General features: G+C 34.9%; 1 protein-coding gene and 1 long non-coding RNA gene across 4 annotated transcripts; both read left to right on the top strand.

Moving 5' to 3' along the window:
* Nucleotides 1-25,160, top strand: LOC133829004 (uncharacterized). 3 transcript variants are annotated; one of them, XR_009891449.1, is made up of 3 exons: nucleotides 1-375; nucleotides 2,512-2,555; nucleotides 24,731-25,160. It is a non-coding gene; the product is annotated as an uncharacterized LOC133829004 (long non-coding RNA). The 3 variants fall into 3 exon arrangements; XR_009891447.1 differs by lacking the exon at nucleotides 1-375 and adding an exon at nucleotides 387-560; XR_009891448.1 differs by lacking the exons at nucleotides 1-375; nucleotides 24,731-25,160 and adding exons at nucleotides 387-560; nucleotides 11,019-11,149.
* On the top strand, nucleotides 2,562-4,655 carry LOC133829003 (uncharacterized). Its single transcript, XM_062258993.1, has 2 exons — nucleotides 2,562-4,057; nucleotides 4,378-4,655. The coding sequence occupies exons 1-2, from the start codon at nucleotides 3,574-3,576 to the stop codon at nucleotides 4,410-4,412; spliced, it is 519 nt and encodes a 172-aa protein (XP_062114977.1). The 5' UTR covers nucleotides 2,562-3,573; the 3' UTR covers nucleotides 4,413-4,655.

Raw genomic sequence — 25,160 nt, 5'->3', positions numbered from 1 at the left:
GTTAGAAAACTAATGAAATTTCCTACAACTTGTGTGAAATCATATTTTCCCTAAAATGAAAGGGAAACGAGTCAAAACTCGGCTCCAATTCGCAGGACCCTATAGTTACGAGAATAACATAATTTCCTTTATCAGCCATGGACAGCCAAGGGAAAAAGGGGATTAAGAAATAAATCAATTACATAAAATTAGGTCCAAGGGCATTAGGGTTTGGGTAGGTTGCATAAGTAGGTATCCTTTTATTTTATTTCCACATTTTCTTTTCTCTTCCTCTCAACACTCTAGTGGCTGCCAAACACTATAGAGAAAAGATTGTCTCTCATTTAGTTCTCGCCATCAACACTACGAGAATTTTTTAATCTCAAGGAGGTAGAGGTAAGGGTTATTCTAATTTTTCCATTGTCTCTGTTTCTACTTCTATGTTCTATGCCAAAGTTGTCGAGGATTCCATGAACTAAGTTATTTGGGGTGGTACTAACAAAAGGTTCAAGAGTTTTACCCTCATAGAAAAGTCGACCACCATGCCAAGATGATTGTAGGATTTCAAAAATTTGAAAGAGGTGTGATGATATCCCTTGATTTTTTTTCCCTTCTTTTCCATTTTCAAGATTTCTAAAATATGCATATTTGGAGTGTTTCGCATATATGTTCTTGTGATAAGTGGTGAGCGTGTCAAGAGACATGATTCTAGAGTCTTGGCTAAGCAAGGTTATCAAGAGGTATTGTGTATTGTTTGTCTTGACGTGCTGGTCCTTGTTTGTTGGTTGATGTTGGCATGAAATGTGATGTTTTAAGTCTAGAGATTGTTTATTATTTATTGATTTTATCTTGTCCTTAAAAAGCATGTTAGTATTATTGGATGTTGTATCTTTGTTTTGGGTTCATATGGATTTTAAAGAGAATTTGGATTTGAGTTTTGGCCAAATATTTGTACATGATTTTTTTCAAGATCTATTAAAAAGTCTTATTGTTATTTTGAAAATGAGGGCTTATATGTAAGAAATCTTGGTATGGTAATAATGAAAGAACACAAATTGACCCTAGATATAGTATAGGGGTTCGACCATGCCTTGTCATAAAATTAGGGATTTTTTTTGTTTATTTGTGCATTTATAGGCATCATGGGTTAAGGTATTCTATTGTGAGAGAAAAGAGGCATGACTAGTTGTATTTTATGTTTAATGATACATTTGGTTAAAGCGTTATATTGGAGTTTGTGTCTTGAAAATAGTCTAAATTATTGGTGCATGCTAATTGGATTTTTGAATGCATAGAAGCTATAGAAATATGCTAGGGTAATTGGTTAAAATGAATATGAGCATATTTGAATTTCATCTTAATTATGCTTGCTGATTTTTATATATAATTAGTGAGTAAATCTATGAAACAATGTTTTAAATGCACCTGTGATGTCTCTAATGATATTTTGATTTTATTTAAATAAAAGGATGTTTTATTTCACATTTAAATGGTGTCTTTTTCAAATTAACACATACTGATTTTTAAGAAGAAAATATGATTTTTAATCCAAGTTGTGATGTTGAATGAATTATTTAGTTGCTGGAATATTTTATTTAAAAATAAGAAATATCTTTTAAATGAGATAAATAATGCTAATGCATCAAATAAATTATGCCCTAAGTTATGTATGTGTAAAAATGGTATTTTTTTTTTAAATATAACCATGAATTTTCACATTATTATTTAAGTATAGTTTTTTGATACAAATGTTTTGGTTTAAATTCACACTCATGATTTTTAAACAAAATAAATAGTTGCTGAAAGTTATGTTATTAAGTTATAATATTATTTTGTTCAAAATTAATGGGTCTTACACTTACATAAATTCAAGTCTTAAATAATATAAGTGAAAATATATTATTTTTCCACACTTTAAAATTATAAATTATCATGTTAATCATGTAATTTTTTATTAATTTAGAAAAAAAATGTTATTTTCTAAAGGAAACAAGAAATTTATTAAGTATTTCTAAGTGAGTACAAGTTTTGTTATTTTCTATATTATTTAAAATAATAAGTGAGACTATTATTTTATGAGAAATTAAGAAAAATGCTAAATGAATTATTTTTATAAAGTAAAATAATTTATTAAATGGTTTAATCAAACTTTGGGACATAAAGAAACAAATAATGGTAAAGAAATCATGTTGCTGAATTTATTTGAAAAAGTAAGAAATAAACATGTAGAAATTATCATTTTAAAACGTCACTTTTTAACAACGCTCCCATGTATGCATGTCGCATGAAAATGCATATTTACGGTCAAATATATGCCTATTGTTTAAATATATAGTTTTTACTTTGTAACTATAAAGGGATAATAGGTAGAATTGACATTATTCTTTTGTGATTTTATGTTAAAATATGTATGTTTAGAATTATTGGGCAACGCGTACCACATGTGCATGGCCCATGCACACGTGGGGTGTATGTGTTGGGCAAGAGTATTGACATGTGATTCTAAGAGAAGATGTTTGATTATGATTATAGGCTCGTTGTGAAGTTTTTCTCGTTTCGCTTTACTCGGACGTGAGGTAAGGAAGTTAGATAAAATTTCTATGTTTATGTTATGAAATGGTAAGAATGGTATGTTATGAGAATAATGATATGCCATGTATGTTGATGGACTATAAAATATGAAGTATTGTGTAGGAAAATCTTTTCTATATTTGGGAATAATTCTTGTGTAGCTGTATAGTTGATATTTTATTTATTATACGGTATATTATTCTGTAATATAAGGAGATTAATTAATAGGATTATTCTCTTATTTATTGTAATTATTCTTTCCCTCTTTTATAGGGATATTTGTACTCAATATATACATAATTTTTGTTTAGAAATAATATACATAAATTACCCAATAATATTTTCTTGGTATCATAGACAAAATCGCACTCTTCCCAAAACCTAATCACACGGCTTCATCTTCCTCATCTTTTCACAATCGTATAAACCCTAGCTGCTAATCACATCTGAAGCCAATCCCACCATGTCTGAAACTCTGCCAACACCCAAGCCAACTCCACAAATGCCAATCCCACCAATTCCACCTCTGTTCCAGCCAAAACCACCACTTTCGATTCCCACTATGTCCAAATAACCAGCATTCGCTTAAATGGAGACAACTTTCTGAGATGGTATCAATTTTTTCAGATGTGTATGAGAGCCTGAGGAAAAATGGGATATCTAATTGGTGAAAAGAAGGCTCTGTTGGAGACTGATCCCACCTATGACAATTGGGATGCAGAAAAATTTATGGTAATGGCGTGGCTTGTTAATGCTATGGAGGAAGATATCATCTCAAATTATGTGTGTTATCCCACAGCGAAGGAACTATGGGACAATGTTATTTAGATATACTCTAATTTGAAAAATCAATCTCAAATATTTGAATTGAATGTCAAACTTGGAGAGATAAGGCAAGAGGAGGACAGCGTTACAAAATACTTCAATTCATTGAAGTGAATATGGCAAGATTTGGATCTCTTTGACACCTATGTATGAAAATCGGTTGAAGATGGAAAACATCACAAGAAAACTATTGAGAAGATGCAAATTTACAAATTCTTGGCTGGTCTCAATGTGGATTTTGGTGAGGTAAGGGGGAGAATTATTGGAAGGCAGACCTTGCCTCCAATTGGTGAAGTATTCTCAGAGGTCAGGAGGGAGGAGAGTCGACGGAGTGATATGCTTGGAAAGAAGGCACTTGGGTCTACTATTGAAGGCTCATCACTAGATGTTGGAGGAAGTTACAGCAAGAACAATTCATATCCTCCTAAATCTGATGAAAAACCACGAGTTTGTTGTGATTTCTTAAACAAGCATCGCCATACTCATGAAACTTGTTGGAGGATTCATGGAAAACCTGCAAATTGGAAGAGAAAAGTTGAGAGATCAAATTGTACACTTGTTCCCAATGAAGCCGAGACCAATTCTTTCACCAAGGAGCAACTCAATCATCTTCATGCATTGCTGAAATCCAATTCGAACTCTTATGGTATTATTCCATCTACTGCTTCTATTGCACAATCAGGTAATGAAATACATGCCTTAAACTGCCTCTTTCCATCTAATGCTCCGTGGATAATTGATTCTGGGGCTTCTGATCATATGGCAAATTCTTCTAAATTCTATGATTCCTATATACCTTGTTTAGGAGATAAAAAAGTTAGGATTGCACATTGTAATTTCTCACCTATTGTAGGAAAAGGTCAAGTAAAATTATATAAGGGGATATATCTTAAATTTGTTCTTCATGTGCCTAATCTCACCTGCAGTCTTTTATCTGTGAGTAAATTATCGAAAGATTCTAATTGTTCAGTGATATTCCATGAATCATGTTGTCTTTTTCAGGACCAGAGTTCGGGGAAGACGATTGGCAGTGCTAAGATGATTAATGGTCTCTATTATTTTGAAGATAATATTTCAAAGAATAAAATTGCTCAGGGGTTTATTAGCATTAGTTATTTTTCTGTTCATGATCAAATAGTGGTTTAGCATGATAGATTGGGCCATCCTAGTTCTCTAATTTAAAACATTTATTTCCAACTTTGTTTAAACGGTTAAAATCTTTATTTTTTCAGTGTGAAAGTTGTTTATTGGCGAAAAGCCAATGCAAGTCTTATGTTAAAACGTCCTATAAATCTTCAAAAACTTTTTATCTTTCTCATAGTGATGTTTGAGGACCTTCTAAGGTCACCACTAATTCTGGAAAAAAATGGTTTGTTACTTTTATAGATGACCATACTCGTCTTTGTTGGGTATATTTAATGAGTGAAAAATCTGAGGTTGAGCAGCTTTTTTCAGATTTATATAAAATGATTGAAACTCAATTTCACACAAGAATCAGTATTTTAAGATCTGATAATGGAACATAATATTTTAATAAAATCCTTGGGAATATTTTAAAAGGAAAAGGTATTTTGCATCAATCTACTTGTCCAGATACACCTAAACAAAATGGTGTGGCTAAAAGAAAAAATAGACATTTATTAGAAACTGCTCGTGCTATGATGTTTTATATGCAAATTCCTAAATATTAATGGGGAGATGCCATTCTTACTGCATCTTATTTAATAAATAGGATGCCCACAAAAATCTTACAGTATCTTACTCCATTAGAATGTCTCAAAAAATTCTTTCATGATTCTAAAATTAATTCTTATTTACCTTTAAATTTTTTTGGTTGTACTGCCTATTTTCATAGTCCTAAACGACCTCGGTCTAAGCGAGATCCTACAGCTGAAAAATGTGTTTTTTTGGGTTATCCTCCTAATAAAAAGGGATATAAATGCTTTAATCCTATTACTAAGCATATTTATTTGACTATGGATGTTTCCTTTTTAGAAAATGTCCCTTATTTCTCCAAAAATTCAATTCAAGGGGAGAATTTAGTGGAACCAAATTTTTGGGAAACTATAGAACCCTTACCTAAAACTATTTTTGAAGTTTCTATTGAGGATACTAATCCCACATACGAATCTAAAAATAGTTTATTAGATAAAGAAATGATACGATTAATAAAAAAATCATAATAATCTTGAGCCTTTGGTTTATTCAAGGAAAAATGTAACTGAAAGAAGCAGGGATCCTTTAATCATCCATGGGCATGGTCAATTAGAAGCCCTGGATGATGGTTCTTCAATTATTCCAGGTAATTCTTCTTCTATTCCGATTTTTTATTCATCTCCACATATTATTCAGCCATCTCAACATGATTTAAACCCAAATTCTGCTCCTAATCTACCCTAGAATCAACCGCAGGAAATCTTGAATTAGACAACCTTCCCATTGCTGATGGGGAAGGAACTCGTACCTATACCAAACACCCCATGGCTAAATATATATCCTAAAATCACTTATTTGAATCCTTAAAGCCTTTACCATTAAACTTTCAAAACTGGCTGTGCCTAGGAATGTTTAGGAAGCTTTGGATGAACCGAATTTGAGGTTAGTAGTGTTTGAGGAAATGAATGCTCTAAAAAAGAATGGTACTTGGGAAATTGTGGAATTACTGAAGGAGAAAAAAATTGTCGGGTGTAAATGGGTGTTCAAAATAAAAATCAAAGCCGATCGAAGTCTTGAGAGGTACAAAGCTCGACTTGAGGCTAAGGGATTCACTCAAACCTATGGAATAGATTACCAAGAAACTTTTGCTCATGTTGCTAAAATTAACTCTATTCGTGTGTTGTTGTCTCTAGCAGTTAATTCTAATTGGCCCTTACACCAATTAGACATAAACAATGCTTTTCTTAATGGAGATATAGAAGAACAAGTGTTTATGAATATCCCTCTAGGTTTCGAATGCCGCTTTGGAGCAGGAAAAGTTGGCAAATTAAAAAATTCTTTATACGGAATCAAACAGTCCCCTAGAGCCTGGTTTGAGTGATTTGGTACGGTGTTAAAGCGTTATGGGTACACTCAAAGTCAAGAAGATCACACAATGTTCTACAAACATTTAGAATAGGGTAAATTGTCAATTCTAATTGTGTATGTAGATGATATTGTGCTAACTGGATATGATTCTGTTGAACTGAAAAATTTGAAAGGAAGACTTGGTGAAGAATTAGAAATAAAGGATTTGGGTGCTTTGAAATACTTTCTTGGAATGGAATTTGCAAAAAGAAGGTATATTTGTAAGTCAATGTAAGTATGTGCTTGATCTTCACAATGAGATAGGAATGATGGGTTGTAACCCTGTTGAAACACCAAGTGAACTTAATGTTAAATTACAACATGTAGACTTGAAGAATATGAAGGACCTGTTAGGGTTTTATGCCCTAATTAAAACCCAATTTCTTTGTAATCTCATTTATTATCACTAAAAGAATAGAATTCTTTTTTTTGACATGGTCAATCACTTTGCTCACATGTTTTATTGTCATGATTATTTGTTTAATCTAAACTTCTTTTAAATCATGAGCATATAGCTAATTGTATTTATAGTGACGTAATCATAGTGGAATATAAATATGATTATATGTTCAAAATAAGTTAGTCATAAGATAATTCAGTGCACAGGATTTACACTGACTTTCCAATCTATGATATGATCTACTTACACATTGTAGTGTTATGTTCTTTCCAGAACATTAGCAAAGTAGATAAGATCAGATGTGTTTGTTACATCGAAGTGAACCAATATTGACAGTTGATAGGATAAGTAAACATACTGTTATGATCTATTCTATTCATATCATATAGTTGACCATAGGTCAATTCAATCTCAATTCTGAGTGGTTAGTATTCTAACTGGTTGTATTATTTGAGTTCTTTGACTTGTTCGTTACCAGCTTACCCAATGGACTAGCCTATACTTACATCTTGGGAACTCGGTAGTATAATTGAGTGGGAGTGTTAATCATATATATGAACATCTGTAGCTTCTAATGAAGAAGTGAAACGATGATTTCCTCTAATTTGGTTCAAGGTGTTAAATGATAGAAATCTCATTTTAGTAATTAATATTAGTTTACTGAAATATCATTTACAAGGAACTAAGTGTTTTAAGGATAAAATACAATGAGTGGCAAAATGGTATTTTAGTCCCATCTCATTGTAGACTGTCTATAGAGGATTGAGTGACAATTATGGTTGTAACAATGGATAATTAATAGCGTATCTATATTTGTTATAGAGTGTTCAATGAATTCAAGAGTGCAATTCCGAGTCTTTAGTGGAGTCACGAGGAATTAATAAGTTAGCAAATTTATTTGTTAGATTCAAGATAACTTATTGGAGCTTGATTTCATAGGCCCAAACTAACCACAAGTTTAGGCACTAAATTTTTTTGTCAAAAGTCAACAACTTTATTAAAGCGTTTAACTTCCATGTATGGAATTCCATAGTAATTAAAAACGGTTACAAACCCAAAAATGAATACAATAGCTGACCTAGGTCGCAAAATCAGTGTCCAACCCTAGTTCCAACTGACAATCTCGGTCGTGGAGAACGAGCAGGCTGCATATGTACGCTCCACCTCTGAAGCTCTCCAACTCATGGCTGGTCCAACCTTTCCTTTCCTTTACCTGCACCAACTAGCACCCGTGAGTGGAGGCTCAGCAAGAAAACATAATCATACTTATAAACAATACATCATCATATCACAGACTTATAATTAACATGGCTAGTAATAATAATCATACTCATGCATGCAATTAACCTAGAGCCTATTTTCATCTTTCATACAACCGGCCCTAGAGCTGGCCAAGAGGGTGTGATGCTTAACATTTCGGGCGACCCCGGGATCATTCAAGCGTATATCTTACTTTTGGATAGGCTTAACCCTATCTGTCAACGTTTGACATGTTACCGCCGCCCTCGACTCCTAACTCAAGCCTTCAAACCCTCAACTAATAAGCCGAGTCCATCAACCTTTGACTGGTAAGTCAAGTCCTTTAGAGTTCGACTGGGAAGTCGAGTCTTTTAACTCTCAACTGATATGTCGAGTGCTTTACCTTCGACTAATAAGTAAAGTCTTTGTTTTTCGACTGATAAGTCAAATTTGTAACCTTCAACTGATGAGTCGAGTCCATAATCTTTGAATGATAAGTCGAGTCCTTTAACCTTCGACTGATAAGTCAAGTCTTTAGTCTTCAACTAATAAGTCGAGTATGTAATCCACGATTGATGAGTCGAGTATTTTCAACCTTCGACTAATAAGTTGAATCCTTTCAACTTTTGACTAATAAGTCAAGTCTTTCAATCTGCGACTGATAAGTCGAGTCCTTTAACCTTTGACCGATAAGTCGAGTCTGTAGAACATGTTATAACCTTGACCATTAAGCAAGGCCCTTCAGCAGATAACACAGACAAATCTTCAGCTTATAAGTTGTACTTCCCCAATCAAATATATAGATCAACAAGCATAGGGTTACACAAGTGCGTGTTGCACTCCCTTTATTCATATGGCATTCGAGCCAGGCAAGTGCTTAGTGCACTCCCTTTTGGTCATATGGCATCCGAGCCAGTCAAGTGGTTAGTGCACTCCCTTTCGTTCATATGGCATCCAAGCCAGTCAAGTGGTTAGTGCACTCCCTTTTGTTCATATGGCATCCAAGCCAGTCAAGTGGTTAATGCACTCCCTTTTGTTCATATGGCATTCGAGCTAGTCAAATGCTTAGTGCACTCCCAGGGTGGCTCAGCCATGGCAGTCTGTGCTCAATGCTCTTAGCACCAGTCTTGGCTCATAAGCCAAGTCTTTTAGATCCTCGACTTATAACCTGAACCTCACAGATCCTCAACTTATAAATCGAGCCTTTAAGACCCTTGACTTATAAGTCAAGCCTTGGAGACCCTCGAATTATAAGTCGAGCTCCTTAAACCATGTATGCCCTTGACTAACAAGTCAATCTTTAATATTATACAACGGCAGATCCTTGGCTTATAAATCGAGCTTACTTTCCATAGCAAACAACCATATAATACATTTATCATACATGCAGATACTATGCATTAATATATGGTAAAAATAGATATACACAGGCATAACCATAATTATGCGCATTAAAAGGGCCAATGCTTAATTCAAGACTATGTTAAGCATTTGGCCAAGCCCTAATCATGTATATCATATTTTGGGTGCAGTTTCTTACCTCAGGTCCGAGTATAGCGTAAAAATATGAGCGACCCTCGAGATCAATCCGGATTCCGAGCCCCTAGTGAAAACCTCCAATGGATGTCTTATGATCTCAAGTTGCTCCTAGCTTAATCCTATACATCAAATCTTCAATTTCCTAAGCTTTGTTCCTTCAATTTCTCAAAGTCCCCAACTCACCAAGGAGAGGAAGAGAGAGTTACGGGAGAGAGAAAATTTTCCTTCTTTTCTTTCTGCTTGTTCCTAAGGTTACAGCTGCCTAAACCAAGCATATCCCCTTTTTGCCAAAATGTCCAAAATACCCTTATAGTTAACTTAAATCCTTTAGTGACATCAAGGGAAATTTCATCAATTGCCACTTTTGGAAAATCCTCAAGTGTTCCTCTAAACCTCAACTATCATAACGTAATAACCACTTTAATCCCCCATTACCCAATAACCACGGTAATGTGCTAAACTACCAAAATACCCCTAGACTCAACCCGAGCCGGGTATTTAACCCCGTTGTGACTTTTCCACTAACTTGCTCACCAGAATCGCCTCGCGTCGAGTAATCCAAATATATCAACATAATAATGTGGTCTCAATCACACACACATATTTACAATTATACCCTCACCTGGTCGAAATTACTAAAATGCCATTCTAATAAGAAACGGGCCCACACACATATTTAATATTTCTAAACATGCAAGCATAATTATATCATAATATAATTCACAAATGACATGCTCAAAATACATTAGCATACAATAAACACAATTATTGCCTCCCGCCCCCCTAATCCAGGCATTAAACCATATTAGGGAATTTGGGATGTTACACCCATGGTCCCCACTATACCTTGGATAAAATTATCTAGATAGTCTCAATTAATTGATTTAATTATCAATTATAATTATCAAAGTTGACCAGGTCAATTTTGGATAGTTTCAGATAGTTATACAATTTTGAGAAGAAAAGAGAAATAAGGGCAGATTTATTAATTAAGATAAATTGCTATCTAGATTAATAAATAAGTTTAAATCAAGGTTCAAATTATAAATAATTAATTTGATAAAGGATTTAAATAATTATTTAATTAATTAAATCAATAGAAAATAATACAGGTCTTGCTTTTAAGTCCAATGGGCTTATAATCAAATGGGAAATTTAACGAGCCTAAAGCCCATGATAATTTCGTCCTAGGGCTGTTAATTGGCTATTAAAAATTAATTTTTTAATTAAATAAATGACCTAATTGATTCTATAAAAGGAGTGTTAAGAGACAAGTTGAAACACAAGTTTTTGATAGGTTTTAGATTATCTCTAAACATAAGTCATTTCTAAGCCTCAATTTTTCACTTCTATTCTTCTTCTCTCTGTATCTATCTGATGTGTTGAGAATTTCCCACTCTAGTATAGGTGATTCTAACGATACTTTGGATGGCTGTGAAGAAAATTGAAGATCGATTTAGTTTCTTGGTAATACTCTATGATATAAAGGATACAAGGGTTAAAGCAACTGAAGGAATGACTCATTCATTCCGCTGCGTATAATGTAAGTATTCTTATCATTATTTCTTCTTGAATTAAATTTTAGAAACATGCTCTAGGTTATCTCATATTAATTTGTTTAATATTAGATCTACATGAAAATAAATAAAGAACATGTATAAGTTTTCCTAAAAGGATCGTGAGCTTTATCAAAGACTAGTTAGTAGGGTGATTTATCTATCACATACACGAGTAAACATAACCTTTTCTGTAAGTATGATAAGTCAGTTAATGCATTCACCTGGTTCTAAGCACTTTGATGCAATTTACAGAATTCTAAGGTACCTAAAGGGAACACCTAGAAAAGGCCTCTTGTTCAAATCTCGAAGGCTGGCAGTATAGTAGACAAGAGATCTACCTCAGGCTATTGTTCATTCGTTTGTGGTAATTTAGTTACTTGGCGTAGTAAGAAACAGAATGTTGTGGCTAGAAGTAGTACGAAAGTTGAATACAAGGCTGTTGCTCATGGCATGTGTGAAGTCATATGGATAAAAAGATTGCTTGAAAAGCTGAAGTCATCACAGTCATCTCCTATGAAGTTGTACTGTGACAACAAGTCAGCAATTGCCATTTCTCATAATCCAGTGCTTCACTATCCTACTAAGCATGTCGAAGTTGACAAGCACTTTATCAAGGAAAATATTGAGAATGGCCAAGTGAGCATGTCCTATATCATTACTGAAGAAGAAGTGGTAGATATCTTTACAAAAGGATTATGTATACAACAATTTGAATTTCTAACTAGAAAGCTGGCCATGGAGAACATTTTTCAACCAGCTTGAGGCGGAGTATAGGAAAATCTTTTCTATATTTGGGAATAATTCTTAGGTAGCTGTACAGTTGATGTTTATTTATTATACGGTATATTATTCTGTAATATTAGGAGAGTAGTTAATAGGTTTATTCTCTTATTTATTGTAATTATTCTTTCCCTCTTTTATAGGGATATTTGTACTCAATATATACATGTCTTTTGAATTAGAAATAATATACAAAAATTACCCAATAATATCTTCTAAAATCTAATATGAAATGTTACGATGAATGTGTGTGCAACATGTGTTTTCCTTTGTCTTGATATGAAATGGATTTCATGTGTTTTGTATGTTGTATGAGAAAGAAAATGGTTGTTAGCGTGTTTAACGCGACACAACAAAGGGGTTACTAAGGATATAAGACTTAACCCGAGTTACTAAGGTATGACGTAACTCAAAGGGTGGACGCACCAAGCTTATTCAAGGACTAGAGCCTCTTGTTTACCTCAAGATGTGACATGGACAATAGAGGGGACATGTTCACAAAGAATATGATGATGATGTTTGAATATGTTGATGATACGTGAATATGATGATGATGTTGATTGTGATGATGACGTTTAAGTATGATGTATAATGATGTATGGATATGATGTTGTATGAGCCTTACGATATGATTATGTTTTTGTTGTGTTTTCTTTGTATGCTACTTGTACTTCCTTACTGGGCTTGTAGCTCACCCCTTACATTTCCCTTTCAGATAACAAATAGGGTATCACTTTGGCATGCGTTGTGATGTGATGAGTTCCGACATCAGAGTGTGTATGGCGTGGGGGTATCCTATGGACGAATAAACGATCAATTTAAATGCCGGATTTTTTTTAGATATGTTATGAACTTAGGTTTTAAAACTATCAGTGGAACTTAAGCTTTATTTATTTTAAACGTTGCATAAGTACTCATAATTTTATTTTAAACTATTTTGCCCAACATGCATGTTTTCTCAAGGCCCTACTAGATTTCATATGTGAAGTGATTTTTCATCTATAATTTTATGAGTATGTAGACGTTTTGCAAAGTAGTAGTTTAGGACGCTTTACAAATGGTATCAGAGACGGTCGTCCATGTTTCCAAGGATCCTCCCCATACATGCTAAAGACGGGAAAATCTCACCTCACCGCATCGTAAGTATTTGCTCTAAATGTTATCTATATTCTTTCCTACTTTTAAATTTTATAGTTTTGTAATTGATGTGTATAAAGTATGCCTCTAGTAATTAGTACTTCTAGAAAAAAACTTCTCGATGAGATCAGTGGGATCTCAAGGGTTCATATAGTTGATGTAAACAACGAATATGAGTGGATATCAGCTCCCCGAAAGATATTTGTTGTGAATAAATGTATTTAATGGATGAGATGCATCATAGGAAATCGCAAGTATGACACTATCAAGTTTCAAGTACAGCGAAGAATGGAATACGACGATGATAATATAACTGGACACTGTCAAGATCAAAGGGCACATAAGTTTTGAGACGCGATTTTTAATAAAGAAATAGGTTACGGACTTTACTCCGCGAAATTATCTTGCAAGGTGATGTTGTTCACTAGATAGATATGTTCAGTAGCAGAGGAGCACACAAAGTGGACACGGCACAACATGTAGTAGCAAACAACAACAAAATCTTGATGGAGTAAGTGGAGACTAAGGAGGCGGAGAGGTGAGTAAATCCTTGATTACATAGTTGAACATAGAGGATAATGACAAGCTACAAACTGACATAACAATGAGGATAAGTAATGAGTTGCGATATGACAAAATAAGACAAAGGCTACTAGTACAGACTAAGAATTTCCAGGGACAACAAGATAAATAACAATCCTAAATATGGATGCTAGAATTTGGTTGGACATGGTTAAGAAGACACAAACTTTAGACACCATGACGCAGGCTGACTTTGTACAAGTTTTCAGCAAAAAGTAGTACAATACTAGCAACTAGAGTAAATGAGTTTGTGACACTCACACAAGTTAGTCTTCCAGTCACATGGTATGCCTAAAAGTTTGAAAGACTGGCAAGGTTTGCATCTGAGATAATCTCAACAAAGGTCATGAGAGTTAAAGGATTCGTAAGGGGACTGATGCCTATGATTGCCAGGGATGTCAAAATGAGCAGTGCAGAGCTAGGTAGCTATGCTGAGATTCTGGACAAAGCTTTAGACACTAAGTACATGAAGATTTTTATATGGAGGACAATGCTGCAAGGAATGAGGCAAATAAGGGTAAAGTCTTTCAAGAGAGTAACAAGAGGAGGCCTAATAGGGTAAAAACAGTGGCACTGACAAAAGGCCCAAGGTCGCAGCCACCAATGGAAATGACAACAACCGCAATAGTCACAATAATGATTGAAACCATGGCAATCACCAAAGCAATAAAGTTGAGCCCCCCAGCTGTCCTGAATGCTTGAGATGACATATGGGAGAATGTGAGGACGGCACCAATAAATGTTACAAGTCCGATAAGGTAGGACATCTGAGAAAAGATTGCCCACAATGGAAAGTGGGACATGATAGTAATAGCAACCTAGTGCCAGCATGGGTTTTGCTTTAACCCAAAATGAAGCAGTCAACAGTAACACCGTAGTCACAGTTCAGCTCCTTATTTCTAGTATGATGTGTAGAGTCCTTATTGGTTCTGGAGCGACTCACTCTGATATTGCTATGAATTTGATTGATAAATTGGGTATGCCTTGTAAATTGCTTGAGCATAGCGCTAGACATATCTTGTAGAATTAGACATACCCGACTGATCGTGAAAATATTTATATACACAAGTGCACGCAATCGATTCAAGTAATATATGATAAGTAAAGTATCGTTCCCTTGAAGACTATCTTCCAAGTACCACTAATTGTTCTTTAAATTTCTATTTGGTAACTAAGAATTTGGTTTTAAAATTTGAAAATAACTTTAAAAAAAAACAACTAAAAAAAAGATTTAAATCACCATCAAAAATACATAGGGTGTTAATTTCATCAACTTTTCATTCTACTAATTGTATTAATCACTTCTAGATTTCTTTCTTTCTATTCTAATATCAGGTTAACATAAATTGATTCCTATTCTTTTTCAAGATATAAAATCTCAACCTATATGCAGATTTTCTACATCTCTGTGATAAACTTAAACATATAGAAGGCATTAAGCATGGAAACCTAATTACTACACAAGCCATACAAGTATTTTCGTTCAATATGCAAACTATGTCTATATAATGATAGCATATTCAACTATCATTTTTTGAATTTTGAATCAAAATCATTATATCAAGCAAATAGTGATCAAGTATTTACTAGCATTAAACACACATTATATAGATTAGAATAGAGAAGAAAAATAAATAGAACATCATAATTCAATTAGATAGAATTCCAAGTGACTACATTAAACCCTAGATAAAAATTGTTTAGTTCATACCAGACATGACTAAATCAATAAAATAATAATTAAAGAACATAAGATTCATAAACTTAAAGAAGAAAGAAAATATAAAACTGAAAAATTACTAGCTTAAGAAAACAAAATTAGTCTCCAAAAACGTACTTAAAAACTGACCTAATGACTTTATTAAACCCTAAATATAAATTTATGATACAAAATTAAAAGAATATGTGTTTTTTCATGTGCGGATCGTGACATGGCCTTCTCTGGGTCGTGGCCCTTGTCTGTTTTGGGACCTTTCTTTCTCGTGTAAAGTCTTCAGGCGCCGCGACTCAAGAATCTCAAGTCGTGGCCCGTGTCTGAGTTTCCCCTTAGCTGAGCCTCTATTTCCCTCTTGAGTCACAACTTGTAAGCCCAATTCACGACATTAATTCCTTCCAGCAAGCATATGCGCGCCTGACTTCACCTTGAGTCGCGACTCATAAGTCCAAGTTGTGACTTTAATTCAATTTTTTCTCAAATTATATCTTTCAGCTCATCTCTTCATCAAAAACCGTCCTTTAAGCATCCTTAGAATCATTTTTAGTCCACAACTTCCAAGGGCCTCGTTTTTCCACCATTTTTGCTTCTTTTTGCATTTTTGTCGTGATTCATTGCTCCAACCTACATCTAAAACAAACAAAAGCATAGTCTCGCACAAAACACACATAAAAACTCAAGATTACCACAAAAACACATTCTAAAATTACCCTAAAATGAAGTTATCAAACTCCCCCAAACTTACTCTTTGTTCGCCCTCGAATAAAGGACTAAAGACAATCTTAGATTCTAACAACATGAACTACACCAAAAACAACTATGCCTCAAAATCATGAATGTTAATCATATAATTCTCAGAAAACTACTCAACAGTTTATTCAATCTAGAATTTTGATCAAAACACTCCGTCAGGACACCTTAGTCTACTAACATTTTAGATTATCAAATCATGATCATTAAATAAATGAATTTGAAATCAATTATGCTGACCAAATTTCTTTTCAATCGATCCATTCAAACTAAATAATTCCATAAGCTCACTTACTTGCTATTCCCCACTAATATAAATCATGATAAGCATAAGAATCAATAGGACTTTTATAGGCTTGTAACGATGGCTTAGGTAAAGGTAGTTGACAAAGTAAATTTGAAGCTCACATTACTATAAGCACATGACCAAAAATCACAAACTTTACTTCCATAAGAATATAATCCCTTAATCCCCTTTATTTTTTTTTCTTTCTTTAGAGAGATATATATTTATTTTGTTTTTTTTTCAATAATAACTACACTCCCCCAAATTTGATTTTTCTATATACTCATTTTGGGAGTGTATTGAAATATATATATATTCAATAAATATATTCTCTCTAATTATTTTTTCAATTTTCATTTTCTAAACCCACTCAAATCACAATTAGACCCCATTACAAATCAATCCCCATAATTATTTCTCAATCATATGCTCATAGTATGTCAAGGATTGATGTATAACAAAGTTGCAAGTATTAGGCATAAATGATGGTTTAGAACAAAAAGGATACAAATTTAGGCTCAAAAAGGGTAAACAAAGGATTAAGTAATTTAACGTTGGAATGAAAACTCAAATGATCCAAATGATAGCCTAAATCATATTCCTAAGCATACATGATATATTATTTTGCCTCAAATAACGAGTAAGCAAGTTCTAGAATTGTTGAAAATAATTTTCACTTTCCATTCATCATTCCACTAACCAATTTCAACAAAGATAATCAATATAAAGAACATAAATTTAACACCATGAAAAAATATTCAAAAAATGTTATCTAAACTAAAATGTACTACCAGAGTGTTCAATCAAGCACATAGATTTTGTTTCAGATTCCATTTTCATTTAATTATACTCATAACATTCATTTTATTCTCATCGGCAATTGTTGTCAATTTTCATTCATGTTGGTACCAAACTAAACACACTAAAACAAAACTCTAAACACTAACATAAACAAATAAAAAAAAACAACACTAACAGAAAAAATAAGCTCCCTCCCCCAAACTTAACCTAAACATTGTCCCCAATGTTTAAAAATAAGTAAAGAAAAGAAAACTTACCTGATGTAAATAACTTCAGAATGGTGGTGGGTCTAGAAATGGATGCCAAGGTGGTGGATAATGGAAGTACTGGCGGTCCGCCACTTGGTTCGACCATCGATAAAACCGTGCCCCTACCCAGCAACAGTGGTTAACCTACATAAATCCCTCATGCTTTGGTGAATAACTCGCCCGATATAATTGGAAAGCCCTGTCGTAATGGAATACCCCAAACAACTCTTATCAGTCCCCACTTCAGAAAAGTGGGTGTTTGGCATAAGTCGTGCACTCACAAAAAGAGTCCAAGCTTTAACTACGACATTCATTTGGTATCTTCTTAAATGTTTCGGCTCCCCATTCTATATTACAAAAGAAGAACCAGGAATTCCTAAGGTCTCAGCCTCCTAAGTCCAATTTACCTCACTATGATATGCCAATTTATAATGCTAATCCTCTTTTGGAGATAACTTAGGTACATTAGATAATTCATCAATATTATCAATGGTGCATTCAATTGAAATGCCCCAAACAAACACCTTTCTATTTCCAGCCCTAGGAAAATTGGCGTAAAACTCATAAACCAAGGAGCAATTGGTTTTTGGCATCTTATCATCCACAAACAATTGCCAACCTCGGTGTAAAATTTCATTCCTAGTAATATGATGATTGTCATTAGGGTACAGTTCTTCTTTAATGTCCATCCCACACTCTTGAATAACTGGCTGCTGGGATAGCCTTTGATAAAGATCATGGGCATCCTTTTTAATGAAGCGCGCGAGATCATATTCTAAAATTGGCTGAGGTGCTGGCGGGTTTCTGGGTTTGGGGTGGTTGGGAATGGGATTAGGAAGGACGACTAGTATTCTTTGAAGATGCTGCCCTAATGGGTTGTTTCCTTGGTCTCATACCTTCACAATTTCTCAAAAATGGCACACAAATATTTTTGCAGCGCTTCCCCATAAACTCTGAAATTTCCTTACTAAAAACTCCCAAAAATTTTCACCCAATAACACCCAATATACCAATAAATAGTTCAAAAATCGAAGGCAATCTCTTAATATAAATTCAACTCAAGGAAAACTTCAAAAATAAAAACTTTCTAGCCTTGAATGTTGAAAAATCTGCCACCCTTTAATCCTCCTTCAATTCCTCAATGAGCACCAATAGAACATAAATTAGGCTTAGAGAAAAAATGGAAGAAATCAATAAGAAATATCAAGTAGAAATTAGAAAAATAGATGAAAAGAATTTGAAATAGAAGAGAAGAGGGAAAATTTGCAGAGCTTTTTCTTGAAGAAATTTGATTTGGAATGAGAAACTTCAAAAAATGATAGAGGATGTGAGAAAAAAACGAGTTTTAAGCCTTTTTCTTCAGTCTGGCATAGGCGCACCGCGACGGAGCCTATTCAAGTCTCGGCCCACCCTAAATTTTTCTAGCTGACTCGCTTCCAAGTGCCGGGACTTAGATCATCAAGTCAAGGACTACCACTATATACCAGAAATCCTTGCTCTCTATTTCAGCATAGGGTCGCGACTCATAAGCCCAAGTCACGACCCACCCCTTCTTTATTTTTGGAATACTCTCTCACTTTGATAATGTCACGACTTGCTATCTCAAGTCGCGACTTGGCCCAATGACTAATCAAAAAACACATTTTTTTCGCGATTTTCATGATTTTTACAACTTTATACTGAAAAATAAATAAAATTAAAATAACTAAACTTTACAAATCCAAAATAAAATTAAATAAATTGTCCACTAATTAAAATTAAAAACAAAAAGTAAAATTAAATATAGGAATGCCTCCTATAGCGCTCTCGTTAACGTCATTTAGCCGGATGCTGAACACCCCATTTAAAGGGGTTCCAAAACCATTACTGATTTACAGTTTTCCATCGGTCCTTATAAATAATGCTTTAACCTCTGACCATTTACTTTAAAACGTCCTGTTTCTCACCATGAATTTGTACTACTCCATAAGGTAACAATACCACAACTATAAACAATCCTGGCCATCTACACTTTAGTTTTCTTGGAAACAGTTTCAATCTAGAATTAAATAACATAACTTTATCTCCCAATTGGAAATCCTTTCTGATTATTCATTTATCATGAAAATCCTTAGACTTTTCTTTATAAATCTTTGCATTTTCATAAGCTTTGTTTCTAAATTCATCAAGCTCATTCAACTCTAGAAGCCTATTCTGCCCAGCCATAAATAATCAACATTCAACTTTTTCACCGCCCAATAAGCTCGATGCTCAAGTTCGACTGGTAAATGACATGTCTTCCCAAACACCAACCAATATGGTGACATACCAATTTGAGTTTTCAAACCTGTGTAATACGCCCATAGTGAATCATCAAGCTTTTTCGACCAATCTTTCCTTGATGTGTTTACGGTTTTCTCTAAAATACTTTTAACTTCTCGATTTGACACCTCAGCTTGACCATTAGCTAATGGATGATAAAACAGAGCTTTTTTATGATGAACTCCATAACGAGCACATAAAGATGTAAATAATTTATTATAGAAATGACTACCTCTGTCACAAATAATAGCTCTTGGAGTACCAAACCGAGTAAAAATATTCTTATGAAGAAATTTAAGTACCTCCTTACAATCACAAGTAGGAGTTGTTGGAGCTTCTACCCATTTACAAACATAATCTACTACCAGCAAAATGTAATTATTATTATGAGATGACGGGAAAGGTCCCATAAAATCTATGCCCCACACATCAAACAGCTCAACCTCCAGAATTCCAGTCATTGTCATTTGATCTCTTCTGGATATATTACCAGTCCTTTGGCAACGATCACAACTTTTAACAAAGGCATTAGCATCTTTAATTAACGTAGGCCAATAAAAACCATATTGCAAAACTTTTGCTACTGTCCTTGTTCCCCAAAAGTGACCACCACAATGTAAAGTATGGCAATAAGTAAGTATGGAAGTCATTTATTCTTCTGGGACACATCTTCTAATCACTTGGTCAACACAATGATGAAAAAGAATGGGCTCATCCCAATAATAATGCTTCACTTCCGAATAGAACTTTTTTAGTTGCTGCCTTGACATGTCAGGAGGCACAACTTTTGCTACCAAATAGTTAACATAATCTACAAACCATTGTATCTTCACTTCACATTCAATTGAAAATAATTGTTCATCTGGAAAATTCTCATCAACTGACTCTTCTTTCGCACTATGCTCTTCTTCTTTTTCCAATCTAGATAAATGATCAGCAAATAGATTTTTTGTCCCTTTCTTATCACAGATTTCCATATCAAACTCTTGCAAAAGCAAAACCCATCGAATCAGACGAGGTTTAGGATCCATTTTCATCATAAGATACTTAATAGCTGAATGATATGTGTAAACTATCACCTTTTTACCAATTAAATATGGCCTAAACTTGTCAAATGCAAAGACTATTGCAAGTAATTCCTTCTCAGTAGTTGCATAATTTAATTGATCATCATTCAATGTTCGACAAGCATAATAAATTGTTCGAAATACCTTGTCAACTCATTGTCCAAGAACCGCTCCCTCTGCATAATCACTAGCATCACACATTGATTCGAAAGGAATTTCCCAATTTGGTAATACAACAATTGGAGTGGAGACTATTTTTTCCTTCAATGTATTAAATGCCTTTAAACACTCAAAATCAAAATTGAATACCACACCATTCATAAGTAAGGTTATTAAGGGCTTTGAAATTTTTGAAAAATCCTTCATAAACCTCCTATAAAATCGAGCATGACCCAAGAAGCTATGAACCCCTTTAATAGACACTGGAGGAGGTAGATTTTCCATTGTTGATATCTTGGGCCTATCTACTTCAATTCCATGGCGTGAAATTTTGTGGCCCAAGACTATTCCTTTTGTCACCATAAAGTGACATTTCTCCCAGCTTAAAATTAAATTTGACTCCTCACATCTTTTCAAAATCCTTTCCAAATTAAGTAAACATCCATCAAAAGAAGGTCCAAAGAATGAAAAATCAACCATAAAAATTCCAATACCTTTTTCCACCATGTCCAAAAAATTTGACATCATACATCTTTGAAAGGTGGCGGGAGCATTACGTAACCAGAATGGCATCCTCCTAAAGGCAAATGTTCCATAAGGACATGTGAAGGTAGTCTTTTCTTGATCCTCTGATGCTGTAGGAATTTGATGATATTCAGAATATGTATCCAAGTAACAGAAATAAGGATGGTCGGCCAATCTATTGAGCATTTGATTGACAAAAGGTAAAGGAAAATGGCCTTTCCTAGTGGCTTTATTTAGTTTACGGTAATCAATACAAATTCTCCACCCCATCATCGTACGAGTCGGAATAAGTGCATTATTATTGTTTTTAACCACCGTCATGCCACCTTTCTTTGGACCTACCTGGACAGGACTAACCCAAGCACTGTTAGATATTGGCTAAATTACTCCTGCATCCAACCATTTAAGAATTTCTTTCCTTACCACTTCTTTCATTGAAGGATTTAGCCTCCTTTGAGCATCAATACTAGGTTTACTATCCTCCTCCATTAATGTACAGTGCATTACTGTCAAAGGACTAATACCCATTATTTTTTCCAAAGTCCATCCAATTGCTAATTTGTGAACCCTCAATACCCTCAAAAGCTTCTCCTCTTCAGCCTCACATAAAGAAGAAGAAATAATAATTGGAGTATCGTTCTTACCCAAATAAGCATATTTAAGATGATCAGTTAAGGTTTTTAATTTAAGGGTCGGTGGCTTCTCAATGGATGGAAGAGGTCTCTCAGGCACTTGCCCTAATTCCTCATATTTCTTTTTATATAATTGCCCTGATGAATTCAACCACTTAACATACTCACCAACTTCAGTACCAGCACACTCTTTAGGATTTTCTATCAGTCTCAACTCCAATGGATCTTTAATAATCTCAACCCTTTTACTTGATTTCTCAAATACACTAACACAAAAGCAACTGCCACTAGCTGAAGGATATTTCAAAGCTTTGAAAACATTAATAATGACTTCCTGTCCTTGTACTCCAAGCCCTCCTTTCTGAACGTCTATTAGCGCTTGCCCCATGGATAAGAAGGGTCATCCTAATATAATAGGCACGTCCTCATCTTCCTCCATATCTAATATAATGAAATCCGCTGGAAAAATTAACTTATCTACCTTTACTAGAACGTCTTCAATAATACCTCAGGGATGTGTTAATGAACGATCAGCCAATTGAAGAGTAATAGAAGTAGGTCTAGCTTCCCCCAAACCATGTCTTTTAAATACAGACTATAATGACCCAAAATTACTAATAAGGCTTAAGGGCCTTGATTAGTGTGCCGGGAGGGCAAAATTGGAAGTTATGTGAATTAATGGTGAAAATGCATGATTATGTGATATGCATGGTCCTATGATTATATGGATATGTGGAATGCATGTTTATGAGTATTAGATAAGCATGCGGGCCCTGTTTAGCTTGTAAGGGCATAATTGTAATTTTGGCCCGTTAGGGCATAAATGTGATAAAGTGTTGAGACCACATTATTATGTGGATATATCTATATTTGCAGCATTCGATTCGAGACAATCCTAGGGAGTGGTTAGCTGGAAAGCCACAACGGGGTTGAATACCTAATTTGGGGCGAGTCGAGGGGTGTTCCGGGTATTAGACGTTTTATGGGGTTATCTGGTTACGAAAATAAATATTTGGAGATATATTTGAAGTTAGAATGTTTAGGAGGAATTATCGGGGAAATTTACCTTTTGCCCTCGGGGACGCTTTTGGTACCCCGAGCCTTGAGGTAACCTTAGAGACTAAGTTAAATAAAACAAAGCATAAGAATCACCCAGAATTCACTAAACTGACCCAAAACACTTCTCCCTTTCTCTCTAAGCTAAACCAAGGGAAAAGCTGGGAATTAAGCAAGAAATTGAGCTCTAGATTTGGGGATTAACTCAGCATCACTTTGTGGATTCAAGTAGAGGCTAAGGTAAGCATCAAACTGTTATTTTAGCTTGTTAATTCAGTGGTTATTGGCTGGCTTTCTTAGTTCTTTTGAGGTGTTGAAGTTAAAGATTGAATTTTGGGTTTGATGAGATTTAAAGCTAGAGTTTGTTAGGTTTTGCTGCTGGAATCATGGTGGAACTCCAGGAATGATTAAACTAAGTTGTTGGGATGATTTGAGGGGTAAATTGGCTTGGTCTTGGTAGGAAAATGGAGGATTTTTCTGGGTTCGAGGGGTCAGGCCGCGGCATTGTTCTTGCTGAGTCGCGGCCCTCTAGAATTTTGGGTGGCTTGAAAGTGGAGGCGCGCCACGGCGCCCTACAGGCAGGGCCGCAACGTGTGTGGGAAAAAATAAGGCAAGGTCTCGTGTTAAGCTAGGGGCCGCAGCATGGGTTCTTGAGGCCGTGGCGCTTAGTGTCTTTTCGGACTTTAAGGAGGTTTTAGGCTCGGGAATCCAAAAGTTAAGGCTCGGGATGGATTTTATCACCCGGATTGATAGAATTCAAGGTGCCGGAGATTAGAATCATGATTCAATGATATTTAATGGATTAGAACTTGATGGATGAATATTATTGACGCGTTGTGGCTAGGGTTTTCAGCGAGGCTTGGACTAGGGGACTGTGCTCGGGACATCGGTACTTGGAAAGATCGGAACTAGGTAAGAAAACTTGCACCCGTTTATGTGGATAGGATGGGACTAAGCGTTCCCTATATTTGTATGCACTCTTATATGATTGTGATAAACTATGTGAATATGTTGGGAGTAAGAGCTCCATATAACTGTATGAATATCATTAGTGGTATTATGCCATGGGGACATGTGATAAACGGCCTAAGAGTGTTAGAATCACAACTTGTGCACAGGGCACGGCTCAACCACTGGTAGCTGAGGACAGCTTAATGATCACTAAGCTCGGTTTAAGCGGGCCGGAGTCAGTGGGGTGAACACTGGGCTTGGCCTAAGCGAGCCAAAGACAGTGGATTAAATAAAGGGTGCGACCTACGGGCGTCGACCTTAGTTGTCACTTGACATGTATACTATTGTTAAATTGATATATATGATATGTTGAATATCTGGAAACTAGTTCGTTGGTTATTGACTGATATTCTGGATTGAACGAATGCTATGGATTGCTGGGTATTGATTAATGTCTTGTAAATCATTTGATTATGCTTTGTGGACTACTTGGTTATTGATATTGAATGTGCTATGATATTATGTTTTCTTGCTTGGCCTCAACTCACGGGTGCTACGTGGTGCAGGTAAAGGCAATGGTAAGATGATTCGACCATGGGTTGGAGAGCTCTGGGGGCGAGGTGTACATTGTCAGCTGCTCGGCCACCACGGTCGAGGGTTTGTACAGGGACTGAGGCCTAAAATATGTATTTTGCCATTAGAGTGGATTTGCATGTTTATAGCATTTGGAAACCCTGTAAATGTGTCATTTAAACCCTGATTTGGGATCCCATGTATCAAACATTTGTTTTAATGAATATTATTTGCTTATAACCAAAACCTTTTAAACCTAACCTATTTATGTCTTTAGACTCACATTTTTATTTCAATGACTTGATTTGCAAGTCTCGCACTATTTTAAACACACAGTGTAACAGTCTTGGTTATCCAGGGCGTTACAACTTGGTATCGGAGCGTCCTTGGTTTAAGGGTTCTTGAAGATAGGCTAGACATGTA

Source organism: Humulus lupulus, chromosome 4, assembly GCF_963169125.1.
Source record: "Humulus lupulus chromosome 4, drHumLupu1.1, whole genome shotgun sequence".
NCBI lineage: Eukaryota > Viridiplantae > Streptophyta > Magnoliopsida > Rosales > Cannabaceae > Humulus > Humulus lupulus.
This window is presented reverse-complemented; position numbering and strand designations above follow the sequence as displayed.